General features: G+C 50.3%; 9 protein-coding genes across 9 annotated transcripts; 5 read left to right on the top strand and 4 right to left on the bottom strand.

The window, feature by feature from the left end:
* Position 1: 1 nt before the first annotated feature.
* On the top strand, positions 2–914 carry HETIRDRAFT_49067 (uncharacterized protein; the record flags this gene model as incomplete). Its single annotated transcript, XM_009549642.1, has 3 exons — positions 2–236; positions 391–717; positions 787–914. 3 exons carry the CDS (start codon positions 2–4, stop codon positions 912–914), a joined length of 690 nt encoding a protein of 229 aa, XP_009547937.1.
* A 669-nt stretch (positions 915–1,583) lies between these two features.
* Positions 1,584–2,298, bottom strand: HETIRDRAFT_452860 (uncharacterized protein; the record flags this gene model as incomplete). Its single annotated transcript, XM_009550031.1, has 3 exons — positions 1,584–1,624; positions 1,713–1,959; positions 2,194–2,298. 3 exons carry the CDS (start codon positions 2,296–2,298, stop codon positions 1,584–1,586), a joined length of 393 nt encoding a protein of 130 aa, XP_009548326.1.
* Positions 2,299–2,485: 187 nt separating this feature from the next.
* On the top strand, positions 2,486–3,693 carry HETIRDRAFT_35488 (uncharacterized protein). Its single transcript, XM_009549615.1, has 7 exons — positions 2,486–2,555; positions 2,620–2,659; positions 2,750–2,800; positions 2,883–3,197; positions 3,260–3,302; positions 3,369–3,477; positions 3,536–3,693. The coding sequence occupies exons 1-7, from the start codon at positions 2,540–2,542 to the stop codon at positions 3,580–3,582; spliced, it is 621 nt and encodes a 206-aa protein (XP_009547910.1). The 5' UTR covers positions 2,486–2,539; the 3' UTR covers positions 3,583–3,693.
* Positions 3,694–3,807: 114 nt separating this feature from the next.
* On the bottom strand, positions 3,808–6,189 carry HETIRDRAFT_35489 (Metallo peptidase M19). The gene is made up of 11 exons (XM_009549616.1): positions 5,861–6,189; positions 5,768–5,780; positions 5,587–5,710; positions 5,235–5,312; positions 5,112–5,166; positions 4,979–5,061; positions 4,761–4,910; positions 4,455–4,683; positions 4,276–4,376; positions 4,140–4,218; positions 3,808–4,080 (listed from the first exon to the last, which is right to left on the bottom strand). The coding sequence occupies exons 1-11, from the start codon at positions 6,101–6,103 to the stop codon at positions 3,898–3,900; spliced, it is 1,338 nt and encodes a 445-aa protein (XP_009547911.1). The 5' UTR covers positions 6,104–6,189; the 3' UTR covers positions 3,808–3,897.
* Positions 6,190–6,307: 118 nt separating this feature from the next.
* HETIRDRAFT_459710 (uncharacterized protein) lies at positions 6,308–8,492 on the bottom strand (the record flags this gene model as incomplete). The annotated part of the gene is made up of 1 exon (XM_009550030.1): positions 6,308–8,492. One exon carries the CDS (start codon positions 8,490–8,492, stop codon positions 6,642–6,644), a length of 1,851 nt encoding a protein of 616 aa, XP_009548325.1. The 3' UTR covers positions 6,308–6,641.
* Positions 8,493–9,358: 866 nt separating this feature from the next.
* HETIRDRAFT_155759 (uncharacterized protein) lies at positions 9,359–12,406 on the top strand (the record flags this gene model as incomplete). Its single annotated transcript, XM_009550029.1, has 14 exons — positions 9,359–9,518; positions 9,611–9,725; positions 9,795–9,881; positions 9,931–10,054; positions 10,158–10,333; positions 10,396–10,499; positions 10,555–10,640; positions 10,697–10,801; positions 10,855–10,962; positions 11,020–11,145; positions 11,195–11,254; positions 11,307–11,849; positions 11,906–12,056; positions 12,132–12,406. 14 exons carry the CDS (start codon positions 9,359–9,361, stop codon positions 12,404–12,406), a joined length of 2,220 nt encoding a protein of 739 aa, XP_009548324.1.
* A 447-nt stretch (positions 12,407–12,853) lies between these two features.
* On the bottom strand, positions 12,854–14,953 carry HETIRDRAFT_428192 (uncharacterized protein; the record flags this gene model as incomplete). The annotated part of the gene is made up of 6 exons (XM_009550028.1): positions 12,854–12,883; positions 12,957–13,020; positions 13,084–14,200; positions 14,261–14,419; positions 14,451–14,758; positions 14,829–14,953. 6 exons carry the CDS (start codon positions 14,951–14,953, stop codon positions 12,854–12,856), a joined length of 1,803 nt encoding a protein of 600 aa, XP_009548323.1.
* Positions 14,954–15,162: 209 nt separating this feature from the next.
* On the top strand, positions 15,163–16,910 carry HETIRDRAFT_171713 (uncharacterized protein; the record flags this gene model as incomplete). The annotated part of the gene is made up of 3 exons (XM_009550027.1): positions 15,163–15,597; positions 15,652–15,725; positions 15,785–16,910. 3 exons carry the CDS (start codon positions 15,163–15,165, stop codon positions 16,908–16,910), a joined length of 1,635 nt encoding a protein of 544 aa, XP_009548322.1.
* A 341-nt stretch (positions 16,911–17,251) lies between these two features.
* HETIRDRAFT_440794 (uncharacterized protein) lies at positions 17,252–19,044 on the top strand. Its single transcript, XM_009550026.1, has 8 exons — positions 17,252–17,394; positions 17,475–17,643; positions 17,697–17,989; positions 18,046–18,304; positions 18,360–18,521; positions 18,572–18,697; positions 18,748–18,773; positions 18,834–19,044. Exons 1-8 carry the CDS (start codon positions 17,277–17,279, stop codon positions 18,965–18,967), a joined length of 1,287 nt encoding a protein of 428 aa, XP_009548321.1. The 5' UTR covers positions 17,252–17,276; the 3' UTR covers positions 18,968–19,044.
* The last annotated feature ends 233 nt before the right edge of the window (positions 19,045–19,277 follow it).

Here is a 19,277-nt window from a genome sequence, read left to right as displayed (position 1 = left end):
CATGCCTCACAGCATCCTCGTCATCAACCCCAACTCCTCCGAGAGTGTCACGAGTGGCCTCAGAGACACCCTGTCCCCGCCACCAGACACCACGCTCACGTTCTACACCGCACCCAGCCACGCGCCACCTTCAATCAACGATCTCACAACCGCGAATCTCACCGCGACAGCCTGCTTCGAAGACATCCTTGCCAAAGGCCTCGTCGAGCTGTACGATGGCTTTCTCGTGTGCTGCTGTACGTCTCCCTCCTCTCCGTCTCCATATAGCTTATCGCTGAGCAGAGACCACGCAATCACCACCACTCCGCCAACTCTCCGATGGTTCTATGGATCGGACCGGATCGCTCGAACAATCCATGGGGATAACTCAAACCGTACCGCCTCCTCCAGTCTCCGACCATCCACTTATCCATATGCTCCGCGAGACAACCCCAAAACCCACCATCGGCATCCTCCAATCCGCCATCGTCCACGCCCTTCTGATTGGTGACAGGTTCAGTGTCGTCTCCACAGGCTCAGGATATCGTTACAACCGACACGCCGAGATACGTGCATGCCTCGGCGGTGACTCTGCGCGGTTCGCAGGGATCGTGATGACTGGGTTGGGAGTCGTCGAGCTGCGGGAGGGCGAGCGTGCGCACGTCGAGAGTGCGATGAAGGACGCGAGCGCAAAGGCGGCAGCGTCAGGTGCCGATGTTTTGTTGCTCGGGTGTGCTGGTGGGTGTTCGCTTTGCTGTGGTTCTGTGACGCAGCTGAACACTGATGTGTGACTTCGCACCAATTTAGGTATGGCAGGAATGGAGGTCTTGGTTCAGCAAGGCGTCGCCGAAGCTGGGCTCAAGTCCGTTCGTATTGTCGATGGCGCCAAAGCGGGAGTCCAGTTCCTTGCGTCACTCATTCGACTGTCCGAATAGTTTTCAATATCGTCTCAATCATCTTGTATTGTTTCAGTACGTGCTGTATGTTTCATAGTGTATTTTTTGCATCCGTCAACTTCATACTCACCATCGAAGTGATAAATGGTGTCTTCAAAATGAGGTCAGTCCTGGAACGAGCACTATCGTCAGTAATCGTACAACCAGAGACCAATCAGAAACAAAGAGTAAGAATTTCAGTAGCGCATAATTTGGCTATATGCTAAAAACCGATCGTCAAGGCCTTCTGGCTACGACTGGGGCGGCATGGTATCATCACGGATATAAAAACAAAAAGACGAACAAAAATAAGTAAAAGCAAACTTACCAAGTCAAGATGGCTGACATTACAGACGGCGTAAGGTTGAGTTTGACCTGATATAAAGCGTGTGATTAGTTACGAGCGAAGGATTGAATATCGAGAATATTGGAATCAGCAGCGCATATATGTTTGGCTGTATGCTATACCGATCGTCAAAGCCCACTGGCTACGACTGGGGCGGCAAGAATATCATCCGGATGAGAGAAAGAGATAGATGAAAACTCACGACAGTCAACTCTTCGCGTGGCTGAACGGCGATACCGCCCTACGCAGAAAATTGAGAGCCCATCGATGCAAAGTTGGCAGACCACAGAGATGAAAAAAAAAGGTATGTATATCCAAGAGTATTACAGGCCGCTGGCAGCCGGTACGACATCGTCTTCCCGACCTACGAAAAAAAACGTCAGCTCCAACATCCATAAAGGTATACTCGACTGCGACGACAATCTGTAACCGACGTGAATTGTCGAACTCACCCTCATAGAACTTCTGCAAGAACGATCTCTGAGGCCGGTCCCGTTTCTCGAGGAGGATGCCGAGGACGTGCGGCTCCTGCTGCCAACAGTTCAAGGTCTCCTGATAATCTTGACGGCCCTTGAGGAGGAGCACGTCAATGACCTTTGAATCCGAGACATAACGGTTCTTCTCAAACTGCTGGCGCACGGCGGCACGGATTTGCGAAGCTGGAACGTTAAGGGCGAAGAGAGTGCAGATCTCGGGAGCCTAGCACGCCATGCGGATGCACACACCCGATCCCACACGAGTAAGCGTACAAAGACAAAAAAAACAGAAGAAAAGAAAAGGAAGATTGAGAAGGCAAGGAGGGAGTACGGGAAAGAAGAGAGAGCGCAAGAAGTTTTTCAGAGGCAGGATGTTTGTTTGGTTGCAATGTTTGGAAGAGACGCGTGGGTGAGTCCATGGACTTGGGGGAGGCGGCAGGAAGGCTGGACGACGCACCGCACGGTACCAGTCTCGGTAGAGCTGCAAGACCCTCTGGCGCGCGTGGGTGGGACTGGCCGACACGGCTGTGGTGCGCGCGAGGCGGGCAGGGATCGTGGTCATCGTCGAAGGAGTGCAGAGGAGCGACGACGATGGTGCTGTTGTAGTCAGTTGAGTCGCAGCGCGCCGTAGACTCCCGCCCAGCTATGTCACGCCTTTCCAACTCCGCGGATTACATACGCCATCGCGTCCCGATGAGGCAGGCGTATATCCGCCCTAGTCATTTCCAGCCAAGTGCGAGCTTTGGGTACCTTCGACTCTCCTCCGCACGCCACTACACCCTTCAACTTGCAGATTGCCATCGATGGTCAGAGGATCCGGTGCGTCGTTTTGCGCGCACGCTGCTCGTGGTTGAAGCGCCTCGCTGAGGTTTCGATCTACTAGGAAAGTTCAAGACAAAGAGGGGTGGCGGAAGAAGCTTCAGGTGCGCTTTTCCGTTTCTTCATTTATTTATTTATTATGCCTCTCTCTTCGCTTGTCCTCGTGGACTTATCTGCTTGTGTTTTTCATCTAGCCGGAATCTCGAACTTGATGAGAACGGCACCGCTGTGTCGACGGACAAACCGTGCGTGCTCACTATCATGTGTGCCGATGCGCGATAGCAGACGATCCTAAATATATATATCGGCTTCCAACCCTCCTTCCAGGCGCCGTCGCAGGAATGACCCCCAAGAAGAAGAATCCTCAGAGGAAGAGGAAGATATAGAAGAGGAGTCTTCCGAAGAGGAATCTGAGGAGGACGCTGCTGGAGGACTCGCGTTGGACAAGCCCGAGCTCTCGCGTCAGGAGCGGCGCGATCTGAAGAAAAAACAGGCGGATCAGAAGAACAAGAAGAAGGCCGATGGTGAAGGCAGCGACGAGGACGCCGATGCAGACGAGCTGCTCGTCAACCCGAATCGAGTCGTGAAGAAGATGAACATCTCAGACTTGAACGAGCCGAGACAACTGAGCCGGCGCGAGCGGTGTGTTGTTGTGACCGCATCCACAGTCAGGATCAGATGGCTGATGCGCCGGTTGCATTTAGGGAAGTCAAGGAAAAGCAGGAAGCGAAGGACCGATACTGGAAGGTACGTGCACGATGTGTGCCACATCCCGCTTAACGTAATTCTTACCTCTGTTTTTAATCCCAACAGCTCCACCTCGAAGGCAAGACCGACCAAGCGAAGACCGACCTTGCACGTCTCGCTAGGATTCGTCAAGAGCGTGAAACCGCACAGGCAAAGCGCAAGGCAGAAGCTGAAGGTCCGCACACCGTCCCATCCACTATCTACGTCACTAAATCCATTCATTATTTCCTCAGAGCGCACAAAGGAGATAGAAGCAAAGAAGAACGCAGGCAGGCGCTGAAGCGCTCAAGGCGTGTAAATGTACCTGGGGTACTCATGACCGCCCACGTTGTACACTACTGCGTGTTTTTCTTGTTGTAACCGAACCGATCTGTATCAGTGCAAAACCCTTTTTTTTTGGCATCGATCCTGCAAGTGGATTGTAGTCGGACGGATTTGAAATGTCTGAAGATACTCGAAGTTAAAGTCGTTCAGTCTCCGCAGGGTTGTTTACACTTAGAAAGTTCTCAGAGATCTCAATACTACTATCTCGCTCTACAACAAATGAAACTAAACAGACTTTACATATGCGCCAATAAAGAGTCTATCATAACACCTATAATTCTTCCTTTATAGGCAGATCTGGCCTCTTGTCGTACAGATCCGCTGCAGGCTGCACGCCCTCGCGGCGCATTTCCTCCTTAACCCTTTCAGCGCCTTCCAAGACTCTCAGCATGTTCCCGCCTGTCAGACCTGAAAGCTCGAGCTTGCTCCAGCCGCGTCGGTACAGCTCTGCAACCTGTGATCGAAGGGAGCAAATTGAGACAGGAGGATGACGAATGATGAGATCAAACGTACGAGCACAGGGTACTTTGAGACATCTTCGAGGCCTTTGGGAACTGTGTTGATCCCGTCATAATCACTTCCGAAACCCACGCTGGATAGGAAAAGTCAACGTCTTGTTTAAGAAACTACAGCATGTGAATGAGCGTACTGTTTCTTCCCCGTCACATTCGCGATATGCTCGACATGGTCAGCGATCACGCTCACGTCGGCCTCTCCAGAATCATGCACGAAGGCCGGATAAAAGTTGACCTGAAAACCGTGTCACTAGTTAGATACAGTGTTCACTCGAAAGATGAAAGGAAGATGAATAAAAGGAAAGAGAGTTACCATGATAATACCGTCCTTCTTACCCTCGCTTTCGTCCCCGATCTTCCCCAGCACACTGTCTGGGACATTCCGGGGGATATCTCGAAGTGTGCGGGCGGAGGAATGGCTCCACATCACCGGCGCGCGGGACACACTGATCGCTTCGAGCGCAGTGGCATCTGAAGTATGTGAGATGTCGACGAGCATCCCTAGGCGGTTCATCTCAGGGACAAGAGCGCGGCCAAGAGTGCTTATTATGCCAACATCGCAAGAATAAAGGTATCGTAAACACGTAGTTCTCAAGCAGGAAAGGTAAGTGGTTCGCACCTCAGCCCGCCATGCAACGGCTCGATGCCGTCAAACAGTCCACAGGAGTCAGCGAATGCGTTATGGCAGGTGTGTGTCAGTGTCATATAGCGCACGCCCAGACTGTAATACTGTCGGAGGACGCCGATCGAGTTGCCTAGCTGGTGCGCTCTGTGCAGGCACAACCGCGGCAAAATAAATTATGGCCAGAACGAAGGATTGCAACGCATGGAACGAACCCCTCGACACCAAGCAGACTTGCGATTTTGCCTCGCCCAATGGCGGACCTAACCTCGGCGGCAGTAAGCGTGAGCTCAAATACCTGGTTAAGTTCATTAGCCATGGAGAGAGATACTTTATTGAAGAACAAACATCGGGATACTTGTCGATGAGCAGACGTGCAACGTCTATTTGTTCTAACGTGTCTCTATGCTAATGTTAGCTTCATGCTGCGTGATACGAAGGAGTAGCTTGCAGACAGTGATTGGCACATACCGAACGCTCCACGTCGAGTTGACAAAATCCCCGTCAGGGTCATAACCAGCATCCCGCGGACACGATGTATAGACAGACCTAGCGTAAGAGATCAGTACGGCGGTCCGACTGCTTCCAGAAGTGCGACTTTCTCAGAGAAAATAAGAAAGCGTAAAATGAGGCTTATGCCTCCTTGCATGACGATCTTCGAGTTTCACGAGATAAGCGCGGTAGAAGTTTGTCATGGCGTAAAAGACGCCATTTGAATGATCAGCATAGCACAAATTGAACAGAATGCACCCATTCGTGCAGTCCCGCTCTATCATTCCAAGCGCACGTCAAAAGTGACCCGTTGATGCCCCGAGACACTTACCAGAAAAATCCCCCGACGTGTCCCTCCTTCAGGCGCTGAATATCCACATGGCCAGGCATCCGGCTTTCGAGGTCGATTGCGGTCGCATTGTTCGCGTATGCCGCGCGCACGAGCCATGGAAGATCTACGGTCCTCATCGCGTGAGTTCAAATATTATCTTCAAGAGCCTCATGAACTCCACCTATGTGTCCATCCTAATTATTCCGCAGGCAAATCTCATCAGTCCAAATCGCACAGCCTCAATCTTTGAGAAATGAAAAGTAAACAAACGCACGATCACGGGCGCTACCTTTAACACCTCCTGCGCCGCTAAGATTGGGTCCTTCGGCAGCTGCCCAGAAAGCCAGGATCCGCTTATCCCGTCGTCGAGGAAAAAGAGCACGAGTACGAGCGTCAACACAAAAATAACGGAGAGCGCTGCATGAATGACAGCTCTGATTCGCTTTGTGGGCTCTGGCTTAGCGCGCTCGACGTCAGGGAGAAGAGGAGCGCTCTCAGACGGCGGGGTCGCACTCATGGTGGTTGGAGAAGAAGATGTGTGCACTGCGTGATCGCGACTTGAGACCCGTGTGTGTGCTCAGGGTCCCACAAGGGCAGTTGATGGGAAGCCAGTCACGGTTCGCTACATCAGAGCAAGCAGCTACTTATAACGCTGCAGGGCGCTGCTACACTTACTCATACATACCTTCGAGTCATTTATGGTTGTGGCCTCTAGTCAGCTACTAAGGAATGTGTATATAGTGGTAGTAACAGAGTCCTACAGAGGAATCCTGGTAGTGTACAAATGTGGTGATAAATAGATGAGCATGGTATAGAGTCCGATGGGTACGTGCATAGTAGAATGTGGTGATGAGCATTGATTCTCCTGCCAACAGTTGGGAAGCACTGACCTCCGAGGAGGTACAAGTATACATAGGATTTGTCAAAGGGTGTTTGAGGCGACTGGGAGTCACAGAGACCACACACAGGTGGCTGCGGCAAATACCAGATTTTCCAACATCACAGGAAGCCAGCTTTTGCCTCTTCGCAATCCGGCACCAGGCTCCGCTGTCTGTTTAGGCGCTGAGTGTATCATCCGCCAGGTCGCGCAGATAGGCATAGGTGTCGTCATGTATATCAAAATCATCGCGATCAGTCCAACCATCTTCCTCATCACCGTCTTCAACACCAGCATCCACCACTCCGTCCCAGATGACAACGGGAACTAGGGTTTTGAGAGACTCAACCCATTCAGGGTGAAGAGCGGATCGGACGACGTGGATGCGCCTAAGACGGTCGTTTCGTTTGATTCTTGCGGCCAAGCTAGGAAACAACATAGCACGGGGATATTCACCCTCGGGAAGGACGTGGCGGAAGAAGTCGACGGAGTATAAGGTGAAGTTTCGCAGGTCTGGCATGAGCAGCATCTCTTTCTCGCTTTCGTGGAGGCTATGAGGATCATGTTTTCCAAGTGCGTCCATAGCCATCGCACGAGCGAAAGGAAAGGCAGCATTGCGCTCCAAGCAGAGAGACTGCACAGACGGAAAGACTGAAAATAGGGACAACCATTCCTGCGGATTGGCCACGTTGATACCAGAGCGGGTCGTGATGCGAAGATACAGCATGCGTATATCAGCAGTGTGAAGAGCTTCGACCACGATCCGGAGCATCCTCTCGTATGTGTCGACGTCGCACTGGTGCCAGGTGAATGAGAGGTTGGTGGATGGCTCGATATCGGTGTCGTTCATCTCTCTCGGGTCATTGAATAGTGATGGCCAACCTTTCACATCGATGGTATCGAGATTGTAGATGTCAATCCACAAGGATCGCAAGGGCTCTGGCCCACCGGTAAACGGAGCAATATAAGGCAGTGGCATGGCGAAGTCTTCATTGCTCCGGCTGTAACACTGGCAAGATACCTCGATGTGGGCTGTGGGCGGTATCGCAATATGCTGTAACAACCAAGTACATGAGGATGAGATACTGGATACGGTGAGCCGACGAAGGGAGGGTAGTTTGACGAGGGGGTCGGATGCAGAATCGTCGCGTGCTTTAGGAATGGCGGACTTCAATTCCAACGACTCGATATTGGGCATCCTCTGTAAGCTCGCAAGGATTTGAGCACGACTGGGCGGGATTTCCATGTAGCTATTTGATATTGGCATCTCCACAGCGAGATTGACTAGATTGTTATAGAGAGGTGAATCCCAATCAAGCCCGCAACGGTTCAGGTGGAGACGCCTCAATAGAGGCGCCTCGCCAGCAAAGAGACTGGGAGGAAAATAGACAATTTCCGCAGCGCGAGTGATTCTTAACATATCAGTGAGACCAGTGAAATCTGGACTGGCGACGGCTTCAAACGATTCTAGAAGCGGGGCAGGACGAGAGAGGTTTGATATCAATCTCGGAAGAAGAGAAGCCTTTCCGGCGAGATATATTTCTTTAGCACGGTGAGCATGAGACAATGCCAATATCAGGGAGTCAATTTGCCTTGATCTCCAGCGGGTGTCATCCGAGCGGTGTATGATGCGGATAGGTGTTTGTTTTGAGCGAGCGATGAATTCAGGTGTCCAGGAGGGGATGGTACTGATGATGTTGCCCCAAAAGGAGGTATGGTTCAAAGCAACCTGTCTCCAATGGCGGCAAACGTGCGTAACCTGGATCCAGTCGAAACTCTTGACGCAATTCTTAGCGAAATAGTGAACAGAGGCATCCAAGACAAGAAAATCGAATATTTTGGAAAGAAGCTCAGCTGGAAGGCGGGACATGGGAGACAAATTGTTGCGGCGGGTTGCGAGTTCGCGCATGACGTGACGGAGGTCATCCATCTCCGCGTCTAGTCTTGCTCTGGCCACGGAAACCTGGTCAGAGTCACTCGAAGCCGACACGCGATCCAGATCTGCGATCCGTGTATACAGTGTGGACATCCAAGTAATAGGATTTGGACTGTCGAGGTATGTAGTCAGCAAGGTCAGACGGGTCTGTATTGCATTGACGGGGTTACGCCATCACCTGGGATACTTTGCACCGTGATTCTCTGTCCAACTCCGTGCGAGCTGCGTGGGCTTGTCTCGACCAGCATCGTCGAAGAAAGACATCTGGAAGCGATTGCACGCTTAATTTCGAGTGATAAGACAGAGATACTGAGAATTGGTCGTATAAGACGTACCCTTGCGAGCACAGCCGTTCAGCGGCAGCTTGCGATCTTGATGAGATTCTTTGCGTGGTGCTATACGATGAAAATGACGAGTGCCTCACAGGGCTCAGCAAAGAGAGGGTGGACCATTCAGGAACGGTGCGGCAGCCACATCCATTGAAACACTTTGTCGGAGTCCGCAGCTAGGCATGACTGTGGCCGGCGGCACATAACCTGTGCGTTTGGAATTTGGTCCTTCAATGCTCCAACCCCACAAGGAGGATTTTCCTGAGCTGTCCTTTGCATCTGAAACTGTTCCCTTGTATTTTTAGGTTCAATCGCTTTTCCAAGGAGACATTCATCTCATTCGGTGATACGAGCGATTTGGGCCGCACACGTACGGCTTGTGCCAGATCTAAGCCCTTCCTTGACCGAAACTTGTAAGGTCACCTCACACTCGTGTTCAAGTCTCGCTCGACTTCTCCCTCTCAAGAAGGAGAGTCACACCTTTGTATCGCATTCGACGTCAATATGGAAGACGCTCGCGACATCGTTAAGACGGGGCCTTTGCTCAAGGAACCTATGTCCGTCAAGGACGAACCTTTGCTCTCCGAATCCATGAAGGAAGAATCAACTCCTCCCGCATCTACCAAGTCCATGCCCAAAGAACCGCAGCTTATAGACCACCTTCCAGTTGCACGAGAGGAAGCTATGAAAACCTTTGTCGAAATCACAGCCAACCACTATCAGTACGGGACGCTAGGGCTCAGCAGGGAGGCAGGGGAGAGTATGACGTGTGATTGTGTCTATGAACATGGTGTGTACATCGATTTTTCTGTCTGACCACCCATCATTGGGCTAGTTCTCGTAACATTAGAAGTACTGGTGCGAATGATCCTCGTTACATAGGCGTAGATAGCCCTTGGATTGCGTGCGGCGACGGCTCTGATTGCATCAATCGCCTCACGCAAGTTGAATGTCTGCCCGACGACTGTCGATGCGGGACACACTGTTTCAATCAACGGTAGGCGCTTTCTCCATGCCACGTAGCGCTTTCCTCTGATTAATACGCCAATTGTCCTCTGATATCTAGGTTTCAGCGTCATGATTATGCGCCAATAGACATCGTGAAGACGGAGAAGAAGGGGTTTGGGTTGAGAGCAGGTGCAGATTTGGAAAAGTGCGTTCTCTGCCTCTCCAGTGCTATCGTGAACCTAATGAGACTCTAGGGACGACTTCATCTACGAGTACGTTGGCGATGTGATTTCCCATCCTTCATTTGCAAAACGGATGCGCGAATACGCTGAGGAGGGTATTCGACATTTCTACTTCATGATGTTGCAGAAAGACGAGGTACGCTTGTCACTTTGTATTGGTTTCTTCTTCGCAGTCCTTCCCTGTCAAATTTCTCAATGCTCTTTTTGACCATGCAACCTGATCATATGCTCTCGCTTAGTACATCGATGCCACCAAACGAGGAGGTATTGGTCGATTCGCCAACCATTCGTGCAATCCAAATTGCTATGTCGCCAAATGGACCATTGGAGACCACGTGCGGATGGGTATCTTCGCAAACAGGACGATTAAGAAAAACGAGGAGCTAACGTTCAACTATAACGTTGACCGATATGGGTTCGTCTTTGCTGACCTGCGAGCGTGCGCGAAATTTCTGACATTGATAACTTGCTCTGAAGTCACGAAGCTCAGCCTTGTTATTGCGGTGAAGCGAAATGTATCGGTTTTATCGGTGGGAAAACGCAGACCGATCTGGCGGCTATGGACGATTTGTATCTCGACGGTTCGTGCTCAATAATATCTTGTTCTTCTGTGGGATTATTGACGACACATTCCAGCCCTTGGTATTACTGAAGAAGTCAACCGACTTGGCCTCAAAGGGAGCAAGAAGAGGAAGAGCAAAAAGCTGGACGAAGACTTTGTGGTAGGTTGCACCAGCCTTGCGTGGATAATTCGTACCAATGTTCGATCATCCCACAGCCGGATCTCAAGCCTTTGGTGGAGAAAGATGTTGCGAAGATGGTGCAAGCTATGCGTCAAACACAAAGCCGCAAGGTCATGTTCAAGCTACTCACCCGAATCAAGGTGAGGGTCATGCACTACACAGCCTTTCCTCATCTCACAATAGACCACCTTAGATTTCTGAAGATACAGCAGCTCTACGCCTCCTTATGCGTCTTCGCGTTTTCAGTGCCATGAAGAATATCATGGGAGATTATGAGAACGATGAGGAGATGCAATTGCTCGTGCGGTTTTTCTCACCAATCGCTCTCACATGTCACTTTTCTGAATCACTTATACAGGGTATACAATGCCTGACAGCTTTACCTCTGATATATCGGAATAAGGTCGACGATTCAAGGGTCAATATACCTGTGCAAGCTTGCACTCAGTCCGGTAATGAGGCGTTGAAGACCGCAGCTCAGAAGGTGCGTCACCTGTCATTCTTCATCATGCATAACATGACCTTTCCGATAGCTCCTCGACAAATGGGCGACTTTGGAGACTATATATCGGATACCTAAAAGGAACAAAGAGGTGGGCGCATTGCACCGTACCTTGATTGGCTGGATTTATAGATTCCTTACAGACGGGTGAAAGCTACTATCCCATCTTGCCACCGGGAGTCTTTGCACCACCTGAGGAAGATCCTCGTCCAGCCAAGCGTTCTAAGTTAGACGATCTAGTTGAAGTTGACTTCGACATCAAGCCTTTAGGCTTCTCGGCAGCCAAGCGACCCGCTCGTCAGCCTAGACGCCCACCTTCCCCTCCCCCCGATCCTTTGGTCCATGCAGCGGCAGCGAACTACGAACGTTATATGACGGTGCAGGCAACTCGCGCCGAGCTCGCTGCTATCATTTCTGCGGCCGCAGCAAAAGAGGCTGCTCGGGCCGCAGAGGCAGAGGCAAAGGCGAAAGCCGATGCTGAAAAGGACGAAGGTCTCACTGTGGATAGAGAGGAGAAGGAGCGGAGGCGGAAGGAGCGGAAGGAGAAAGAGAAAAAAAGGAGGGAGGAAAAGGAGGCAAATATGCACAAGAGGTTACTGAAGCTGATCAGCCCGGTCGTGGTGAAGACCATGTCCCGACATCGAGCCAGAATGGATGTGGATGTGTTCAAGAAGCATGCGAAGGAGGTCAGTTTGTTACGACGATCGTGCGAGCCTGGTCCACTAACTCGCATCCTCCCTAGCTCACCCATATTCTTGCTGATAAGGAGAAGAAATCTCAGGACGCCCAGAAGAACAGCAAGTATGAATCCCTTTCAGACGATACGATTCATAAGATACAAAAGTTTGCTCGCGATTACACTTTCAAGATCATTTCCAAGCTCGAAAAGCAAGGTCAACTTACCAAACGAGACCCAAAGTCGTCTTCAGGCTCCGCAGGCTCTTCTTCTCGATTGAAACCTTCGACAGAACACCGGATCAATGGTCGATCGATGTCCCCCGAGGAGGCAATGTATATGAATGGTGGTGATCGCATCGACGAGCACGGGGAAGATAGAGACGAGACGCCAGGAGATGACGAACGGACACCGGTAGAGCCTGCAGAGTCTGACACATCGACAGCCGTAGCAACGGATCCAAGGAAGCGTGGGTGGAGTGCTGCTTGGGACGCGAAGGACCTTGTGCGAGACGCTGATGGCGATCTTTCCATGCGGGAGGTCGGAACAGTGGGAATCGCCTCATAGCATATGCTGTCAAGCCGTGTTGGATCGTCGTACTACTTCGTCGCTGTCTATTTTACTTATTCCTGTTGTTATTGCATCGTTCATCCTGGCTTAGACTCGTTGTGAGTACGTGTCGAAACTGACTATACAACGTCACGTCCCTACTGTGATCGTTTCTTTCGCAACAATGTAACATATATTTAGGCTAAGTATAGGTGTGTGTGAGTAAATTTAGGTGAAAGTGTTGTGCAAAGCAAGGTCCGTGTGCAGGAACAAACCCATAAAGGAAAGATATATATGTAGACGAAAATAAATCATACTTTTCATGAAAACAAGTTTATAGGATCGTCATCGTCATTCGCAGTAGCTTGGCTCTTGAGAGCATTTGCTTCGGCGCGCTTGAGGACGTCTTTGGGCGCTCTTCGAGGGACATTGATACGCTTGACGCGTTTGATGCCCCCCGCATGCTCAAGTTTGATCTTTACAAGTTGACCTCGGCTAGGAAGAGGCTGAGAAGGACACAAGATGAATTTCAGCTGTGAGGAAGATATCTCGAAAAACAAGGCCGTACCTTCACAGGCGATCTCTGAGGCGCTTCACGAGCATTCTTGAATACAATATTCTCCTTGTCGCCGCTGCATTTTGTGGGTAATGTCGACCCATTAAGAACTGAATTGATACGAGTGAGAAAATCATACCTAGAAGAGGGTTCATTATCTTGCTCTAGTTGGGATTGACCTCGAGCCCTCTTGTTCTGACGACGCATCTCGCTTGCATTTTTGCGCTTCTTCGACTGCCGAGGGACGTCCTGTTCATGGGCTTCATCCTCTTGCGCGTCATGATTTCGTTGGGCGTTACGCTTTTTCAGAGGAGCTGCGTCTCCAACGTTCCGTGAAACCGATTTCGCGCGTTTTTTCGCAGGTGCCACCTTAAGCTCCTCCTCGACTTCAGATAGTTTCCGAGCCCGTTTTTTTGTATTTGACCCACGGGCAGGCGGGTCGGGTTCCACAGCTGGTTGAGCCTTTTCCTTCCCCTTGCGTCTGGCCAAAATCTGCAGCTTCATGACCTCAACAAGAGGCACCTCGACAGACTTGTCCGACCCTGGCAGAAGCTCCGAATATGGAGCCTCTTCCTCAACAACACCGACAGAGACCTCTCCAGCTCCACCTGTTTCGGCAATAGGTGGCAGCCCTCGTGCGACGGCCGATCGAGCCTTTGGTTTCGATTTGATAGGATTCCTCAGAGGTTTCTGATTTTTGCGATTGGGTACAAAATCAGATTCGGGAGTTGTATATGAAGTCGCTCTAGATGTGGGTGCTTGTGTCTGCCTCGAAGTTGATGCGGAGGAAGTGGTAGCAGTGGATGAATGCAGAGATTCGGGCGAGGACTGGCGAGGCGAAGTAGCAGTAGGGATAGAGTGCGATGGAGGTTGGGTGAGGCTCAGTACATTGTTCTGGCTTGGTTGGTTCTTGGAGCTTTGCTTAGACTGGCCAGTACGCGTCTTGGTTTGAACCGAGCCTCCATCCTCGAGAGGGTTTTTCTTTGGCCTTCCTTTCCCCTGAGTCGTCTGAAGCGTGTGTTCGCGTACACTTGACTTGATGACTGTCTTCTTTGGTCCTGCGGCCTTCTTCGAGGCTGGCTTTTTGGCCACAGTACCTCCGTAGTCATCGGAAGCCTTGGTAGCGTGTTGAGCCTGGAAAACCAGTTGCGTCGCTTTGGGAGAGTCTTCCTGTGAGCCCTCCTCCTCCTTAAGGAGTTTAGATTCGGGTATTTTTCTAACTTTCGTCATGACTGGCGTAGGTATAGTGAGATTGACTATCACAAGAAGAATAGTTTGAGTACAAAGCTCAGAATTTAGCAGATTAGGGAGCATACTGATTTCGGCGATCCGTGCTGTTGCAGACTTGCTAGACTTAGGCGCAATGCCACGCGCCTTTGATTGCGAAGGCTTCGTGACTGTCTTGGGGATGTCTGCCACATCACCTTCTCCCCCTACATAAATAGGTGAGATGGCTGCTAGAATGGACACGTAACCTGAGTTATAGAGAAGCAATATGACACGCACGTTCAGGTAAAGCAGACTTCGTAGATGCTGTAGAGACTCGACTCTTTCTCCTTGTACCCTTCTTCGGAACCACCTTCGCTGACGATTCTACATTCACCTCCACCACGGACCCGGACTTTTGAGTAGCAGGAGTTATGCGTGGGGTCTCAGGTTTGATATTCCGCTTCGCTGTAGACCCAATTGCTGTAGTGCTCGCGCGGCCCTTTGACTTCCGCGGGCTAGATCGCACTTTGCGGGGTGACTCGGCATTGAACTTTCGGGACAACAAGATGCCCACAAGATCATTGGTCGTAGATGGAACAAATATGCTTTTTCAAAAAGTTCGACGAATAATGACATGTCATTGAAAGTTCTAATGCATGCTAGTAGAAGACACACCCTCCACGATCTCTGAAACGCGCTTGGTGGCGCTGCTGCCGTTCCGCCTTACTCTCTTCTATAGATTTGACGCCTCCGTTGACTTTTTTATCAGAATTTGTTGGCTGAGGATGCAGAACTGGCATACTTGAGGAGCTGTATGGATGAGAATGAAGACACAACAGTTCCGATCGGAAAGCACTTGCCCCCACGTGAGCAATTAAAACAGTCACGTGAGCTCATCGTTGACGGCAACGCGTCTGCCGTTGCCATCCTTCACATAGACGATCACCGACTCTGCTACAGTCTACGGTCTTGACATATCCATTCTTCTCTTGCGCTTTTTAACATCAAGATGCCAGACTCAACGGGGAAACCTTCACAGGCTCTTGGATACATACTTCGCACCACCGTAACCCACTCACGCCTACTTCCAGTTCAATCTCGACATGCATTCACTTATCCTGTCCTGTCCTTCTTTGTATCTCTCTCGGAACTTGAATCTAACAAACTCTCTCTGTTGAATGGATACCTCTTTTCATATGGAGGGGCTGCGTGCCGCATCACTGGTCTTCGTGCGTCAGGCTACCTCTACGAAGATGGCGGTAACGAAAAATCTATCCGGAACAAGCTTGTACGAGTATTGGAAGACTTCGGAATCCACGATGCTATCAGCATGAATGACGCGTGGATCATGACTATTCCCAGTTACCTCGGATACGAGGGTACCAATCCTTTGACCGTATATCTTTGTTATATGGAGGGAAGACTATGGACAGTTGTACTCGAGGTATGTATGACTTTCGAACCACGACTTGCATACGCTCAGACTCAGTATTTGAAGATACACAACACATTTGGAGAACGCCATGTTCATATACTCCAGATTGGGAAGGACGAAGAGACGCCTGATAGGGGGTGATTGATTCTATCTGCTTCTCCAAACTCAAGGTTAACCAAGTCGGTTTGCATACTAGTTTTGAGCACCAATGGACATTCTCCAGAGAGTTTCATGTTTCTCCGTTCAACGACCGCGCAGGCACGTATACAATCTCAGTACGTGCACCATTCAATCCCCCCAACGACCCCTTAGCTTCGAAATTGTACCCCAAACCTGCCGTCCGAGTGCATCTAAATGAGCCATCTGTGGACAAGGACGGTGTCCGAGAAAAGGGCCCTCTCAAGTTGACAGCACTTCATTGGACGAACACAGCCACGCCGCTCACAACGACTTCTCTCACGACCACATTAGTCGCTCAGCCATTCATCCTGCTCATGACCCTTCCACGAATCCTGCGTCATGCATATATCCTCCATTACAAGCGGTCGTTAGGAATCTGGAAGCGACCAGAAATGCACCCTGTCACGAGAGGCTGGGCCTCCGCCAAGGCAGGTACGCAGGGATTTGACGAGGGAGAGAAGGTAGTCGGCAAGGACGACCGAAAGAGCATAAAAGGAGGTGGTGTATACTGGCAGGTACCATCCCTCCTCGAAGGTCTCTCCAAAAAGCATGTTTCCAGCTTTCTATCTCGACGCGCGAACGAACTTGGAATGGCGATTACGCTGAAACCTGGAAACCCATACCTGCCTACCCAGGCCTTCGTACCACTTCAAGAAGACACGCTCAAAGTTCAAAAGTACTTGACAATCTCATATCTCTCCCCGCGACTGTTCACACTTCTTTTGCTCGCGCCAAGCGCAGATGCCGCGCTCGTGTTGGGTGGGCCGCAATCGATCAGAGGGGGAGAGTTGGGAGAGTTCGTCACTTCTGACGACGGCCTGTTTCGAGAGCTTTTCGCTTTCTCATCAAGCTCACGTCATCCTCGATCGTCCGTTGCTCAGAGCCTGCGCGCCTCGCGCTCCCCACTGGAAACTCGTGGATGTGAGAAGATACCTATTCCGCCATCTAATGCACTTGATCCCGCGGTTCGAGATGTGACCGCTTGGGTGCCCTTTATCGTCCTTCTCGGCACCTGTTTTATTGTTGAGTGGATCGAGTACTCCATTTGGAAGATTGCAGGGGTTGAATGGGCGTCGAAGCACCTAGAAAGATCTGCAAGAACAACGACGCTACAACCACATCGTAATACCGAGGAGGGGTAGAACTGGTGAAGTCCTTCATCCTTTGAGCAAGATCATTGCTTATGATAGCGAGTATTGTCAGACTTCATACGAAGTCTCTGACCTCCTTTCCTTCTTCTGCTGCTTTTGATATATATGCGGGGACTAAATTTTGAACGGTTTTCTGTTTGCCAGAGTGCCTGTCGGGGTTAGCATTGTGCCAGAAATTGGGTTGTCGATGTCTACCTAATTAAATTATAACAATTCAACCCCGTTTTCATCTGCAAGCAAATAGGATTGTGGCTCTATAACGTGAGTCCAGTGTGAGTCCGTGTGAGTCTTCCGTAGACGGATCGGGCCCGATCACTTTTCGGTGTTTGCCGTACTCCTTCTCCGTCCACCACCTCCATGCCTTCGCCAACTCTTTCTAGAAAACGAAAACGCGGTCCGTCAGATGCGGGGGAGCGAGGAAACATATCCCTAGAACTTTCTCACATCCCAGTGATTCAACCTGGTCCTGTCCTTGGTAAGTTTCATCGTCTGTACGATCGACTGAGCCGCGGGAGGTACTTATGCCTTCATTTACGATCACAATTTACATTTTAGTGAGCTTCCCATCGCTCCAGCCTCCCAAATCAACGGCTTTCCAATGTTATGTTCGCGAAGGAGAGGACGATAGAGAGTTTGTGAAGCAGAACACGGTCGTAGCCGGTGAAACAGACTCAATAGAATTCTCTGGACCAAGCATTGGCGAAGAAGATGGTCTGGGTAGCAGGTACTTGCTCCTGAATCCTTCATTCTCCTCATCTCATTATAAAATACTTCCAGCTATTATCTTGCCGTTCACCACCCATCTACCGGCAAGGTTGTTCTGCAGCCTGCACCTCTTCATATCCTCACTCGACAGGTTAAAGCGCTTAAGCACCTCAAGCCTATTGCGCCTACCGCAGCTGAGCACTTGCAAGCGCGCAATGCATTGGGCGAGACATTCGGGACGAAGAAGGCTCAGGCTGCCATTCGTGCTTATCAGCGAAACAAAGTCGACGTGAGCGCGATGGAGAACGTTGCCGGGATGCTACAAGATCGTATCGAAGAGGGGACCGAAAATCTCCCCACAAAAGGTACGTGTACTCGGGTCATGGTAACTGTCTGGAAAAAAATTCATATCGTGATTTAGATGAGGCAAAGCTCGCTGCCGATGCTGCGCGGTTGATCCCACCTTATAATATGGATGCCGAAACACCAGAAGACGCTTATCCCTTGCATGGCATCATTCCAGAGCAGGAGTGGAGTGCTCTAGACGCTCTGTATCGCCCATTAAAAAATATGAGTTCAACGCTCGACCGGATGAAGTCGCTACCAAATGTGAGAAGCCAATGGGTCCGCGAGCACTTGAACCTCGCGTACGCAACACCCAAACCAAGCTCCAAAATTGTGTACGCACATGTCCTGATATTTTGGTTGTTCCAAAATTCTCAACGAGACTTATAGCAAAATGTTGATATATATCACAACATTAATGGCTTTCCGTTCTGCTACGGGAAAAGCAGTACCAGAAAGACGTGCGCTTCTAGAGCGCTTGTCTCCAGCACCTGAGGTTATCGTCGATGGTCTCCTCACACGCTTCACGGAGAAAGCAAGGGGTTCCACAAAGTTAGTAAATTACACGTTGTAGCTGATAACATAATTGACCTCGCCTCGAGAGCCCACATGACTTCTCAGACGGACACGATTCTGTTGACAAGTATGTTTGCTCTCTGTTTGAGAGTCGACGATTATGCGACGGACACTCAGCTCATGGCAACGGATCTCAAATTGGGCGTCACGAGGTCAGTCTTTTCTCGTGCCTATACTGCAGTCTACTTATTCTCCATGATAGAATAAACACGTTATTCCGCTCCTTAGGTGATGCATTTTGTGTTTTCAATTGTCATACTTCCTGTTAATTTGCCTGTTCAAATATAGGCTGCAAAATCGAGACTCTAACTCTTCACGACATGAAGAGATTAGGTCTACCTGACAGCGCCGCCGAGAATAAGCGGGCCCTACTTAAAATGCCGCTCACCTTCCCGAAGCCGAGATCAGGCAAGAGAGGTTGAAATGCTTCTACGGGCCTTCTCGCGATAGTCTTCAATTACATGGAAAAATGTAGTGCCGTTATATATTTATGATTGTCGTGTGTTCGATTTCATTCTCCCTCGAAGCGACACTCTTTGTGTGTAACTGGAACACGGAACACATGTATCCGTGATGATGTGGTCAATGAATCGTCAGTGTAAGTTTTTCCAAGCGATAGGCTTATTGATTTCCACCTCACATGCGGTCATTCCCCCTTTTTCACCACAACCGCACATCGTAAAGCGCAAGACCTATGATTTTTCTCGTCCTTGATAAAAAGCTCGAGATTTG

This window comes from Heterobasidion irregulare (assembly GCF_000320585.1).
Source record: "Heterobasidion irregulare TC 32-1 unplaced genomic scaffold scaffold_07, whole genome shotgun sequence".
Lineage (NCBI taxonomy): Eukaryota > Fungi > Basidiomycota > Agaricomycetes > Russulales > Bondarzewiaceae > Heterobasidion > Heterobasidion irregulare.
The sequence above is the reverse complement of the archived record's forward strand: the minus strand, read 5'-3'. Positions and strand labels throughout refer to the sequence as shown.